This window comes from Maniola jurtina, chromosome 7, assembly GCF_905333055.1.
Source record: "Maniola jurtina chromosome 7, ilManJurt1.1, whole genome shotgun sequence".
NCBI lineage: Eukaryota > Metazoa > Arthropoda > Insecta > Lepidoptera > Nymphalidae > Maniola > Maniola jurtina.
The window spans coordinates 6,046,781-6,062,049 of NC_060035.1; the positions used below are offsets into that span (position 1 = coordinate 6,046,781).

Sequence of the window (15,269 nt, forward strand, 5' to 3'; positions counted from 1 at the left end):
GTATGTAATCACTGCGGTTTTTTTTCTCTCTTCTGGCTTTACAAAGATTAGCCAATGTCAAGTTTGTAGTTATTTGTAACAAGTTAGTTAAACTATACAAGTATGGACCCCGTCTGTGCCGGCGCTCGCCGACACACGTATGGCACCCCCTTAGAGTGCTTTCCAATCAGTTTTAACAAAAAAAAAACACTCCAAAAAGGCAGAGCACGCCCGCCAGCTAACACTGACACAGACGAAGTCCAATCACTACGTTATACACTACCAAACCACTACACATACACAGCACAGAATATCTACAATTTGATTTGGCATCACAAAGAGTAAAAATGTAAATGTATACTTTTTCATTTGGCGGTTAGCATCTAGTAATATAGTAGATAATCTATGACTACGTACATACACCACACGCCAAAAGATCTTTGTCGCACGTAGATGACACGTGATCATAGATTATACTGTCTGTAGATGTCTCTTATTTTATAATAGAATACTGTCTATAGATGTCTCTTATTTTAATAATAGAATCACATTGTAAAAATCATAATCATATGGTTGATTGTGGAAAAACTGCAGCAATCAATTGGCTGAATCTATTTTTATGGTATTCTTGATGCAACCTGTGGTTGCAAACAATGCATTGTAGCGAGATTACATAAAGCAAGTGAGCGTGCGTCGAGCTGAAGTGATTGCGACCGTGACATTGTAGCTGCCATTCTCTACCGTAATCTTGGATGTAGGAAATAATAATTCTTATTATACCCGGATCTTTTCTGCTCTTTACTAAAATATAATTCAGGCAAAATCTCTATATTATATCTAACCGAATCATGCTCAAAAGTATTTGAATCTAAAGCCGTAAGCCAGTTGAAAAAAAATTAACGTCATCAGCGGTCACGCTTGTGACATTGACATTGACGTTAAAATACGTTGTTTGAACTTTTTACTATACGTGCACAAAGTTTTAACTAAAATATTGCAAATATTTGTGGTTCTATTTTTATTTAATTTCAATGTTGTAATTTATGATATAATAGCAAGTCGTGAAATTTAGTGAATATTTGGTACACACTGCAGACTATAACGAACAATTAAGTATGGATCGAGAGGATCCTAATAATTTAAGCTATGAACCTATGGATGTGGATTTGAGCGCTCATTCTTCAAGTATGATGGATTTTTCATATACCGAGCCTGATATTGATATATCGATCGTTAAAACGGAACCGCCTGAAGTAGACAATGTTTTCGTTAGCGAAAGTAGTTTTGATGTTAATCCAGAAACTATCAATAAATTGGTTCTCAGCAATATACAACACCACCGCACGTCAGTTGCCAGAACTAATATAACAAAACGTAAACCAATGCTACTTATAAGTTTAACTGTGTTAGCTATATCAATTTTAACACATCAAATTGCAAACTTTAATTGCTGTGAAAGCTTAAATATAGAAATTTTAAGACATAATTTAACGTCCAAATTATACGGACAAACAGGTGCTGTAAAAAGCATTATCTATGCATTGGAATCAAAGGAAAACAGAAAAATGTTATTATTCTATGGAGGCACAGGCGTTGGTAAGACGTTTGCAGCATCTCTAATGTTAGAAAATATATTAAATCACAAAAATGTATACCATCATACAATGCCAAGTTTTCTGCAAACATTCTCATCAGACTTAATGCTTGGGTTATTGTTTTGCAAGTCTGTAATTTTAGTTGTGGATGATTTAACTAGAGATGATATGATGAATATAAAACCTTTGATCAAAGAATTGATGTTAAAGAGTAAGAGGCTATCTAAAAACATTACTATAATATTGATCTACAACTGTGATATTGTGAATGAAGAATTTTTAAGAAAATGTGATCAATCTTTCTATTCAGAGTTGAGACGAAGTCTAGAAGACTTAGATATTGAGAAATATTTTATCAAATTTGAATCATTGACTCAAGAACATTTACGGAATTGTATTGAAGATGAACTAGCAGATAGAAATATAAGTGCCAAGAACATTGACATCATTGTGAAAAAATTTAATGCCACACTTGACGGATGCAAAGGAGTGCATCAAAAATTGCAGTATATGAAAATTCTATAAAATTGAGGTAACTATGCAAATAAATGAAATATAATAAATAAGTGTTGCGGCGTCGTAGATCGGAACGCTGACCGCGGGCGTGGGCCAACCTGATTGGTCCACGTAGCTGTGTCGTCGACTTTTTCAAAACGTCAATTCAAATGAACATTCAAAATTCGCTTTTCGTTTAAATAATATCATCGTTGTTTTCAAAATCGCATATTGTAATCGCTAATTAGTTTAATTAAATCGAAATATCAAAAGTTCTCTTTTTTCTTCAAATACCAAGCGCAAACATAAATGTGTGGTCCTTCGAACCGGATATATACGAAAACGCTGACTTCGAGACGCGCAGGATACGGTCAACCTATCCAGGAATCACCCAACCCGTTGCTTCACTTGGTTAATATAGTGCTGTTCCTTCGTAAACGTGCATGTGCAACCTGCTAGCTGCTATAAGGTAAGTACGCCCACGTAAGTACTTCCACTTTCCCAAAATGGCAAATCGCGACAAATCTCCGCAATTAGGGCTCAACGATGATAAGTTAGAACTACTCGTACGCGATCTAATTAAGAAACGTGGCACTCTCAAAGGTAGATTAACAAAATTTGGTACTTATATTAATAATTTTGATGCAAATGTTGTAACGCCTCAGAACAAAATAGATTTAAAGTTACGCATTGAAGGTGCCACGAATCTTTATCGTGAGTTCGATAGCATTCAGTCTAGGATAGAGGAATGTGTCAGCGAAACTGATCTAGATGATCAATTAACGCAGAGAGAGCAGTTCGAGGACTGCTACTATAGTACATTGTCGCAGGCTGAGTTATTATCAAATAGGTGTGGCAGCAGTAGCAGTAGTAAAGTCACAGCTTGTTCAAAAACATGCGAAAATAGTCAGTTACGATCTGTAAAATTACCTACCATAACTTTGCCATCCTTTGATGGGTCATACGAACACTGGCTGGAATTTCGGGATACATTTCAATCACTCATACACGATTCAGATGAAATTAACACCATCCAGAAATTCCACTACCTAAAGTCCTCCCTGAAGCGTAGTGCCGAGCTGGTTATTGACGCATTGGAGTTCACGTCTAGTAATTATTCTGTCGCCTGGGAACTCTTACTCGACCGGTATAATAACAACCGACTATTAATTCAAAATCACATAAAAACAATATTTAATATCCAACCATTGAGTAAAGAGTCCCCAGTGGCGATAAGAACACTTAGTGACACAATTTTAAAAAACATACGCGCATTAAAGATCCTAGGGGAGCCGGTGGACTCCTGGGATACGCTTATTATTTTTATAATTGTGTCTAAGCTAGACAAAACAACGGAACGCGAGTGGGAACAGCATAAAGGCACTTTGATAACTAACAATAACGATTCCAAGTTAAAATTAAAGGTTGATGATTTAATTAACTTCCTAAAAAATCGGGCGGACATGCTAGAAACATTACATTCATCACAAATTAATAAACAGTCAATATACACGAAAAACGATCGAATGAAATCCACAAAGTGCAATGTTTCTAGCACTAAGCCGCACGAACGTCACTCCGCGCCTAAAAACTGTGTTATGTGCAATGGAGCTCATCAACTTTACGCATGTTCACAATTCATTGACTCTAATTTGGAATCGAAATTGAAGTTTCTTCGCGATAGGAAATTATGCGAAAATTGCATGAAAAGTAGTAGCCATACTGCTGAATTTTGCAAATTTGGCGGTTGCCGTCGTTGTTTTAAAAAGCATAATTCCCTAATTCATCCTTCGGATGATTTAAATCATCCCCCGGATGATACGAAAACGATAGGTAACACTAGCGGTTCCCTAACAATGCACTCGTCATTCGATAATAATCGGCAACTGATGACCGGCGCTCGCGCGGTGTCGCTCCCGAGCGGCGCCGCGCCGCTCCTCAACCCCGCGGATGCAGTGTGCTATGCAAATAATGCACACAGTAACGATAAACGCACACATCGTTCTTTGCAACCGGTTTTGTTGTCCACCGCGCTAATCGAAGTACGAACTCGAAATAATGTTTATTTACTCGCAAATGCATTATTAGATAACGGAAGCGAACGCAGTTTCATAACCGAAGCCTTTAGTAAAAAACTAGGGGTAGAATTATTACAGTCCACTCACGAAATAAGAGGTGTAGGTAATTCAGTGACGCAATGCACGAAATCATGCGACATTGAGATTAAATCGCGCATATCTACCTACACTACTAAACTACATTGTTTCATATTGCCGCTAATTTCAAGTACGTTGCCCGCTGTACATTATGAACGCGCGAAGTTTCGTATACCTAATAGTTTACAGCTGGCAGACCCGCATTTTCTTGATTCTCGAAAAATTGATATTTTAATCGGCGCAGATATATTTTGGGAATTAATACACGAAGGTAATATAAGGTTACCTAACGGGCCTTATTTACAAAATACGCATTTAGGCTGGATAATATCGGGACCTATCGTATTTAATACGCGCAACGATAGGCTTATTCAGTGTAATTTCACGCAATCGATAGACACGCAATTACGCCAATTCTGGGAGATCGAGGAGCTGCCTCGGGATCGGGATACACGCACGGATGCTGAGCGTGCTTGCGAAGAACTGTTCACTCGTACTACGACGCGCAATGACGAGGGACGGTTTATTGTTAGCATACCTCTTAAGTCATCACCCGATCTTTTGGGCGAATCACTTCCACAGGCGGAACGACGCTTCCTAGCGTTAGAAAAGCGGTTAGAACGCACGCCCGCTTACAAAAAATTATACGCAGATTTTCTTCATGAGTATGAGAGCCTAGGTCATATGACTCGCGTTTCGACCTACGGAACCCCTCATTATTTTATGCCGCATCACGGCGTATTTCGCGAAAATCACTCGACTACTAAACTTCGAGTTGTTTACGATGCTGGGGCCGTTTCAAGCACGGGAATTAGCTATAATGACCTACAGTTGGTAGGCCCGCCTATCCAAGGCGACCTAATTTCAATTATATTGCGCTTCAGGCAACATCGGTACGTCGCATGCGCAGACATCGAAAAGATGTACCGACAGTGCCTTGTTGATGAAAAGCAGCGAGATCTTCAGCTGATTCTCTGGCGCGACGAACCCACGCAGCCACTCGGTGTCTATCGCCTCAACACGGTAACCTACGGAACCGCGTCCGCGCCGTTTTTAAGTTGTCGCTGCCTAAAACAACTTGCATGCGAAACAACCAATCCCGAAGTGTCGCGAATTATCAATGAAGATTTTTACGTCGACGACATGATCACGGGTTCTCACGACAAAGAAACATTATTAAAATTGTGCGAAGAAACAACCAAGACGTTGCAAGCTGGTTGTTTCCCACTACGCAAATGGATTTTCAATTTTACGTGTGAACCCGAGATGACGTCATCGTCGTGCGCTTCTAAGCAAATACTCGCGGAGAATACAAATCACGAAACATTAGGTATTGGTTGGCTTAATGACAGCGACGAATTTTATTTCAATACGGAATTTGAGTCTAGTAATGAACCTATAACTAAACGCATAATTCTATCATACGCATCTCAAATTTTCGATCCACTGGGGATTTTAAGTCCGTTTATCTTGACTGCAAAATTGTTATTACAACAGTTGTGGTTATTAAAATTGGACTGGGACGACATCGTACCTACTGACATCGCGCGTCAGTGGAACCGGTTTCTCGCTTCGCTGTCGATCCTAAAAACGATACGTGTTCCTCGATATGTCATGGATATTGATCCTATATCTACCGAGATGCATATTTTTAGCGACGCTTCTCAAACCGCATACGGCGCGTGCGTTTATATAAGGACCGTAAGCGCTAATACGGTCAAAGTGCAATTGCTCTGTTCTAAAGGGAAGGTTGCACCGCTAAAAACCGTCAGCATCCCACGGTTAGAGCTTCTCGGTGCTCTAGTGGGCGCTCGCCTTTATAACAAGGTTCGCGATTCACTTCACTGCAACTTCGATCACGTAATATTTTGGACGGATTCGACAATTGTCTTAGGTTGGCTGCGCATGCCGCCACGATTGTTAAAAACGTTCGTTCAAAATAGGACGATAGAAATTCACGATTTGACGAAGGATCTCCCGTGGCGTCATGTAAGCGGGAAGGAGAACCCAGCTGATCTCGTTTCGCGTGGGGTTGTGAATCTCGAGGAGCTCTCTTCGTCTAAATTGTGGTGGGAAGGGCCAGCCTTCCTTCGTGACAGTGAATTTGACTGTGAAAACGTACCTCCCTTTTACACACACGAAGGACAGTCAAGTGACTTGCCTGAAATAAAGGGTAGTGATGTAACCGCGCTAGTAGCCCAGGATAGGTCGAGCTCTGAAGATGGATCTATTATGGATTTCCAACGATTCTCTCAGTTCGGCCGGCTGAGACGCTCAACTGCTTATGTTTTACGGTTTTTACATAATACGCGCAATAAACTTAATAAGCGGTCGGGCGTTCTTACCGTCGATGAACTGAGAGAAGCCGACAACTTGTTGGTTAGGCTGTCTCAACTGGAATCTTTTCCAGTTGAGTACAAGTCAATAGCCAACAATCGCGCGCTAAAAAATAAACATAATTTAAGCAAATTAAATCTGTTTATAGACGACAATAAACTGTTGCGAGTCGGCGGAAGGTTGGACTATTCAGAGTTCGACTATAATAAAAAACACCCAATTTTACTGTCAGGCAAACATCATTTCACGCTTCTTCTTTTTCGCCACGAACACAAATCCTTGCTACACGCAGCTCCGCAGGCGCTTCTTTTTCACCTTCGTGAATCTTGGTGGCCAATCGCAGGCAGATGGTCCTTCGAACCGGAAGAAACCGGATAGAAAGGTAGTTCACGACTGCGTGGTGTGTAAGCGCCTGCGAGGTAAAACACTTACCCCTCTGATGGGAAATCTTCCCAGCGAGAGGATTACACCCACTTTTCCGTTCTTTCGATGCGGCGTTGACTATGCCGGCCCAGTGTTCGTTTGACCAGAAAAGGTAGGGGAGCTAAAACTACAAAGGCATACATTTGCATTTTTATATGCCTCGTTACGCGCGCTGTGCATTTAGAGCTGGTGAGTGATCTTACTACTAAAGCGTACTGTCTCACACTCAACCGCTTTGTCTCACGCAGGTCGAAACCCGCTGAAATGTGGTCTGATAATGGCCGCACCATGGTCGGACTTAAAAACGAATTCGCGCAATTTTTAGAACGCTGTAGTTCTGACATTATTGAATACGCAAATCAACAAAAAATTAAATTTAAATTCATAGTGCCGTATGCCAGCCACTTTGGTGGACTGTGGGAACGTGGAGTACAGTCGTGCAAGTACCACCTTCGCCGCGTGGTCGGTAACGCGCATCTCACATACGAAGAGTTCAGCACAGTATTAGCACAAGTTGAAGCTGTCCTGAATTCTCGTCCCCTCTCCCCAATGTCTTCCGATCCTAACGACTTCCTTCCTCTTAGTCCTGCTCATTTCCTGGTTGGCCGTACGCTCACCGCACCTGCCTACGACAACCTGGTGGAGACGCCCACGCATAAACTCGATCGGTACCAGAGGGTGGAGCAAATTCGACAACACTTTTGGAGACGCTGGTCGAAAGAATACATATCCGAGCTGCAAACACGGACGAAGTGGAGACTAAACACGCAAGACCTCAAACCCAACACTATGGTCATCATCAAAGAGGACAACTTCCCGCCGTTGAAATGGCATCTCGGACGAGTCATCAGAAACATACCTGGGAAGGATGGAATCTCAAGAGTCGCGGAAATACAAACTGCATCCGGGCTTGTGAGGCGAGCTTACGCAAAGATCTGCCCATTAGTCGACCCTGATGAGGACAGTCTTGGAAGCCAAGAGCTCCAAGGCCGGGGGCATGTTGCGGCGTCGTAGATCGGAACGCTGACCGCGGGCGTGGGCCAACCTGATTGGTCCACGTAGCTGTGTCGTCGACTTTTTCAAAACGTCAATTCAAATGAACATTCAAAATTCGCTTTTCGTTTAAATAATATCATCGTTGTTTTCAAAATCGCATATTGTAATCGCTAATTAGTTTAATTAAATCGAAATATCAAAAGTTCTCTTTTTTCTTCAAATACCAAGCGCAAACAATAAGTGATTTTAATGTAGTGTAGTTTTATTTGTAGAGATTACATTGTAGAGTAGTAAAGTAATAATTAGTATGTAGAATAGGCCTATGCAGGCATAACTATATTGGGTAAATTATTATCCTATTGCAAATGTTAACAAGCACACTTTGACACCTCCTGCTAACTTCGCTCGTAAATGCAATAATGTTGTGAACTAAGTTGTGAGTGAAGTTTGCAGGAGGCACAAAACTGACTTATTACCATTTGAATAGGGCAAAATAAACTGTCGTTATCGAACTTTTAAATGATCTAATGTCTAAAGGAATATTGAATAGTGATAGAAGTAGATGCTAATATTTAAGTAATATATGCTACATATATATTATGGGGATTCATCAAACATTTTAAAGCTTGAAAAAATGGGAATTTTACACTAAACAAACTAAAAAGATGCTATGAAGAGGTTATTCTAAAATGAACATGAAGGAATAGTGTCAAATTATTTACAATAATTTTAGATCAAAAAAACTTTATTTTAGAGATTGTTACAGGTAATCGGCAATGCAGAGGTTTTAAAAAATTATTTCAAATAGAAATTTACTGATGAATGTTTAATACACCTATACTTCCACATTTTCAATATAAGCTATATCGAACCACCATTGTCATAATAAAGAGAAATTTTTAAAATAATTTTGAGGTGCATTAAAGTCCGAAATACTTGGTTAAATCCTAGCTATGACAAAAAACAATCTCATATAACTAGGCAGGGGTGCAATATTTATTTTTAATTCAAACAATATTACTATTCACTCAATTTAAGTACATCCTATAATAATTTAAATATTATAATGTTTATAGGCTTAATGAACCATATGCTAACACAGAACGCTCCAATAGGTATGCACACAATACAATTTCTAGCTGAATGGTCAAAATTGTATTTAAAAAACTGGAAATAGTAAGGTAGCTAAGAAACTTTACACTTTTAACATAATGGCTGTTTCATTTTTAACATTTATTTATTAATATAATACCATATAATATAGCACTGCACCCACATTCTTACCAGTTTATCTAAATTAGAGCTATGAAGCACACTGAAAGAGTGTATTTACTTATATAACAATTTTTATGTAAGTAAACAATGGTATCATCACAAGTACTGTACATACTGTGCTTAAAGTAAATATATGGTAACTTCAAGTAAGTATATAATAAACTGTAGGTAAGTAATTAAGTACATATTTTTCATAAAAACCTAATGTCCTAGTTAAATGTTATGATTAATTTCAGCCAATAGACAAATATTTATTTATTAAAAAGCCCTCCTAAATATAAAAGCCAGGAGTTTAGTGCATGCAATCAGGAAAAAGTGTTATTACAATGGAGAGTTGTCTTTAAAATGTTGTTAAATAGCATTTTTTAAATTAATGAGATCACACAGTTAGGTAATTATTTTTAATTTGGAACACTGTTAAAGGAAGACAACACCATAATTTGACAAAGAGTTAGTTAGATTTTAGGTATTTAGGGGTTTCAAGAATTGAAATTGTGAGAAACTGTCTAATTAGACACATTTGTGCAACTTTAATAGATTAGTAAAGTACATAAACTCCAAAATTTTTGAATCAAGTATGTTGTTATTATTTTCAAACAAATTCTATTAAACAATGTTACTCTAACTATAGCAAGATACCTACAATTTAATAGGTTTACAATAGAGATTTATAATAATAATTACAATAAAATATATTAAGTATATTCATAATATATTTTATAATATTCAAGTTAGTAACAAATAAAATCTTTAACAATTTATGAATCCCAAGATATTATATTTTTGTATAGTATCTAATTATTATTTTACATAAAAGCAAATATATAAGGTATTGCATTTAACCATTCAGTTAGGTAGTTAATAGATATACACTTGTAAAACAATGTAAATGTTGTCTGGACAAGGTCCTTAGGAATATTTTAATCTTAACGTAATGCTATTCGATTTTATTGTGATGTCAAAGACAAAATAATAGGTATTATTAGGTTTGTTGGTATTCAAAAAAAATTATAACACTAGATGTAATAAACTGTCAGTTCACTCATTTTGACATACCTAATACTTAAAGCCAGTTGGTAATACATTTAATTTTTTTCTAGTGTTAACTATTAACAATCTTAAAAAAAAGTTGGGTAAGTATATAAATAAATGTGATTTAGTAATGCAACAATATGAGAGTCTAAATAATACAACTTACACACTTACTTAAATGAAAAAAAAATAGCAATTCATAAGTATAAAAAATATAAAATATATTTAACATAAATAGGTAAGTAATTAATTATTTTGGTTGACAACACTCTCAGACATCATTTGCCAATCATTTCTATATATTATGTACATGTATGTTTTTTCAGGTAGATAAGTAAGTATGTATAATTTTCCAAATAAATTCAAAACATTAATTTATTACCACTAAATATGCATAACAATAAAGACTAGAATACATTTTTCTTACAGTTATTGGCACTAAATTCAATAATAATGGCACAACTATGTACTCTGCATACAGTGAGTAGGTAAGTAGGTATATAAATATCACCATAATCACAAATAAGTTATTTTATCTTGCAATTTATTATAATTACAATTCCAATCATTTTTGAAGTAAGTAAGTATATATTATTTTATAAATTAGGTTTGCTAACTATACTACCATTTACAAAATTGTAAAAACATTGGTATATATGTCATTTATATCTAATTTTACTTCTAGAAAATACTGAGTTTCTTGCAGACTTACATTAGCACACTTCGTAAGTGAAACCATGCAATAATTACCCATTATACACTTAATATCACTCGACGAAAGCTCCTCTCATAAAATTGAGTCTCTTATGCAGTCCATTCCTTTGCACAGTTATCACTTTAGAAATGTTTAGGTATCAAAAATTATCAACTTTAAAGTGATATGACAAATAACTTATTTTTGCAAATAATATTAAGTAAAACATTTTAAAGTAAGTAATCACTAATAGGGATACATGTTTTTTTAAGAATTAAAGCAAAAGCACAGTAATGTTAACAACTTTAAAATCTAAAATTGACAAAATTGATATAATTCACTTAAAATTTTACAAATCAACTAGACTAATAGGTAGGTACTTGAACAGAAGTAGGTAAGTATAATATTTTATATTGTACATAATAATCTATAAGTAGTTAATAAAAAATATTTGAATCAACAGCTATATCATTTTCACGTTGGAGAGGTAGTGCCAATAACTGCATTAGTATTTACTTATATCTTATTAGCTAGGTATTCGATAACAAATAGAACACCATTTTTAAGCACGACAAAACATTTATAGTTAAAAATGTAGAGAGACTTATTGAGAAATGTGCTAATAATTCTAAACGTTGAAAATTTCTGCATTTTTATAGGTAGGTACTTATTTATTTAGTAGAATCAATAGTATCAGATCTGACGCATCTGGGAGATTATTTTTGTTTCAGTGATCGTCAACGATTTATTTAATCGTATTTTTATTCGTTGAACATTTTCGATCATTATTGAGATCAGTATTTCTATATATCACTAGCATTAAGCATTGGATATTTTCTTAGCCGGTATCACATTTTCACATAACCTTTAAATTTTATTTTGGGACTCGAGTGTTACAGAAGAAATAGCGATTGAATTGTATATTACTGTTTGATTACCTATATTAAATTAACTTAATTCCTTGAGATTACAAAGAATTACTAGTAAAATTCGTGTAAGTTTTATAGCAGAATTAGATATTAAGATTTTAATATATTATTCTTATTTGTTTGCCAAGGAATTGTTTTAGGGTCTCTGTCTAGTCATGAAAAGTTATTATAGTTTTGACGACATCACCATTACATAAATCTTGTTCTTTGAGACCAAATTCCCCAGACACGATATAGCCTTTAAAGGAGGAGACTAGTTAGGAGCGATGGAAATGAACTGCAGTCCACTTGTTATAGCGTTTGTGCCAGATGCGTGTTTCTTGGGATTGGTTAGTGGCACGACGGCCTTCTGCATCCACACTCTGTGTAACACACACATATGCTATCACAGCAACATCCTCTCCAAGCAAATGTACTCTAGGATTTATAATAGTTGTATTGGTTTTCACATGTGTAGGAGTGTTATCAATAAAGAACTTGTGAAACTCTACACCTTCAATTAAATTTCCGAGAGCGTCGGGATCAAATGATGTTACATGAGGATCACATAATTTAGAGTATGTGTCGTAGTCGCCATTGTTTATAGCGTCTAAGAGAATTTCAGTTGCTTTTATAACTTCAGTACGACGTAAAGATGCGTTGCTGTCACCCCGAGCTTTTCCAAAAGAATCTGCTTTCGTCAAACCCTCCTCATCTTGATCTTTCGAAATCACTGTGCATGCTCGATCAACGCCCTTCTTGTCTTTATCCAAATCATCATCTTCTAAAGTGGTACTACTATCCGTTGACTCTTTGACTTGAGAGCCATCGCCTTTTTTGTTGACCATCGATTTTCCAGAAAAGTTGCGGGTCGCAAGCATTGTTGTTAATATAGCGCCCTTTAATTTGCGACGTGCATTGAACTTCTTCAAACAGTCCACTGTCTCTTGCCTGTGCATAACTGAAGCAACACGTTCACGGTGGCAAATCCATGGATGCTTTAATGCTTCGGAGGCAGTAATTCTCTTACTCGGGTTTACAGTTAACATTTGATTGATGAGGCTTTTGGCCTCAGGTGTCACCGTATCCCATTCAGGGGAAGGATAATCGTATGCACCAGCTTTGATTTGGCCGTATAACCGGTGTTGATCTTCATCCCAGAATGGTGGGTAACCCACAAGTAATATATATAATATAACACCACAAGCCCAAATATCCACTGGTTTGCCGTAGGGCTCTTTTTTTAAAACCTCTGGTGATAAATAGCCTGGAGTACCAGCAAACCCAAACCAGGCCTGTTGATCACCCTGGACTTCAATAGCTAATCCAAAATCAGCTAATTTAACTGCGGCGCCCTTGGCCTTGCTTGCCAATAACAGATTTTCGGGCTTTAAGTCGCGGTGAACAACTCCGTTATGATGACAATGGTGCACAGACTCCAAAATTTGTTGGATACAGTGCGATGCATCTGCTTCTGAATAAAATTCGCGCGCTACTATATCTTCAAATAATTCACCCCCTGTCACTAAGTCAAACACGAGATAATGATAGTGTTCCTCTTGAATGGAATCATGTAGTCTCACGATATTAGGATGCTGTAATTTTCGGCAAATCCGAGCTTCTCTTTCTAATTTTTGAAAATCTCGGGAAGAAAGTTTCTTAGTGTTTATTATTTTCGCAGCAAATTCGTATCCTGTGGCTTTTTGAACTGCGCGTTTTACTACTGAAAAAGCACCTTTCCCTAATTCTTCTTTGATGTCATAATTATCGGAGAAACGAGTACTAACACTTTCACGATTTGGATTCGCCATGTTTTATTTAATAAACTATTCCTGACACTAAAATTCAAATTACTCTGCACTTGAAAACGAATTTCTTCAATTCCGATACTTAATCTGAAACAACGAAAAACACTTCACTGTAATAGTTTGCTATTGCATAAACTGACTTAATATGTTCTTAATTAGTTTTGTTAAGAAGTTAAAAGTTGAAACTGAGTGAAATAGAATAAATTACTGCTTAGGTACCTATTTCAAGCAACTAATTTGTTTCTTTTGACATATTTATGAAATTTTTTTGGTAGTTAAATTGTAACTGAGCAAATCGCAAGTTTTTTCCTCGTTATTATTACTATTAAATACAGGAAAAATAATCTAGAACCAATTTTTTTCGATCTTTGAGCATAAAAAAATTTCGTAATCTTTTAGATAGGTACTTGAAGTTACTATTTTAGTCTACAAAGCTAATATCAAATCTATAGGCTGAATATAAAACGCGTAGATGCCTAGACAAATGTTATCGTGATCACAAACATAGACTTCTAATATTAACACTTCGCTACGGTACCGGGATGACATTTCGTTAGCGCAAAATAATCGATACCTACACCATTGTCTCAGCACATTTAACAAAATCAGGAGGACTCACTTTAATTTTTCAATTAAATAATAATTGATAAATTGAATCAATAGAATAACCAACTAAAATGTCACAATCTTTTTCATTTTTGTTGTTTTTTTTACATTAGAATGAGATGATTAGTGCGCAACATGATATTCTTAGCAATTGAAACTCGTATGGATTGCTCGCGATGTATTTTTAATGACGACGATTATAGCAACAAGAATAAAGAAGGTACATAACGATACGACGCGTTTCGAATCTCAAAAACTTATTTACCTATTATGTGCCCATTTTTCACGGGATGAATACCGAAAACTAAGGGCCTGGCCCTACACCACACTCTCCTGCTCGGGACACGAACTTCGGTGTTCGGGGTCAAATTCATAGACATCTGTGTGTTGCTATGTTCATTACCCTTTAAGTGTATGTTTAGCTTCTTTTTATTTAAACACTTATTAATTCATACTGTCAGCCTTTTTTGTAGATTTTGTTTGTATGAAATATAATACAGAAGCACAAGAAGCATTACCAAAAGATACGCACGCAAGAAAGTACTTTTCCTAAAAGCATTTTTTACTTGTGCAACACCCGGTGGAAACGTAAAATCGATACACTAGCGCAGCGCTAAACCAGAGAGCACGGTCTACAATGTGTTCATATCAGCGACATCTAGGGACAACTTTTTGAGAAATATTCTATGGAAGATTATGAACATACCTACCTATTATATTTTTCCATTATAGGCGTTATGGTTTAATAATGTAGTAGAATATGCATGATATTATTGCAAGGACGCGGACACGGCTGGATAGATTTCAATGATTTATAGCTTAGGTATAATGATATATCAATCAATTTATAGCTTAAATAATGATTTCAATGATTTATAGCTTATAATGATTTCAATAATTTATAGTTTATAATGATTTCAATGGTAACGTTTTATTGTCAGTCATTAATGTTTTAAATTTGGTTT

General features: G+C 36.4%; 4 protein-coding genes across 4 annotated transcripts; 3 read left to right on the forward strand and 1 right to left on the reverse strand.

Moving 5' to 3' along the window:
- Positions 1–257: 257 nt before the first annotated feature.
- LOC123867213 lies at positions 258–2,137 on the forward strand. Its single transcript, XM_045909143.1, has 2 exons — positions 258–272; positions 1,081–2,137. Exon 2 carries the CDS (start codon positions 1,095–1,097, stop codon positions 2,097–2,099), a length of 1,005 nt encoding a protein of 334 aa, XP_045765099.1. The 5' UTR covers positions 258–272; positions 1,081–1,094; the 3' UTR covers positions 2,100–2,137.
- Positions 2,138–2,575: 438 nt separating this feature from the next.
- Positions 2,576–6,940, forward strand: LOC123866731. Its single transcript, XM_045908409.1, has one exon. The coding sequence runs from the start codon at positions 2,576–2,578 to the stop codon at positions 6,938–6,940; it is 4,365 nt and encodes a 1,454-aa protein (XP_045764365.1).
- A 26-nt stretch (positions 6,941–6,966) lies between these two features.
- On the forward strand, positions 6,967–8,207 carry LOC123867214. Its single transcript, XM_045909144.1, has one exon. The coding sequence runs from the start codon at positions 7,250–7,252 to the stop codon at positions 7,997–7,999; it is 750 nt and encodes a 249-aa protein (XP_045765100.1). The 5' UTR covers positions 6,967–7,249; the 3' UTR covers positions 8,000–8,207.
- Positions 8,208–8,708: 501 nt separating this feature from the next.
- Positions 8,709–14,721, reverse strand: LOC123867216 (calcium/calmodulin-dependent protein kinase type II alpha chain). Its single transcript, XM_045909145.1, has 2 exons — positions 14,570–14,721; positions 8,709–13,785 (listed from the first exon to the last, which is right to left on the reverse strand). Exon 2 carries the CDS (start codon positions 13,699–13,701, stop codon positions 12,169–12,171), a length of 1,533 nt encoding a protein of 510 aa, XP_045765101.1. The 5' UTR covers positions 13,702–13,785; positions 14,570–14,721; the 3' UTR covers positions 8,709–12,168.
- Positions 14,722–15,269: the final 548 nt, after the last annotated feature.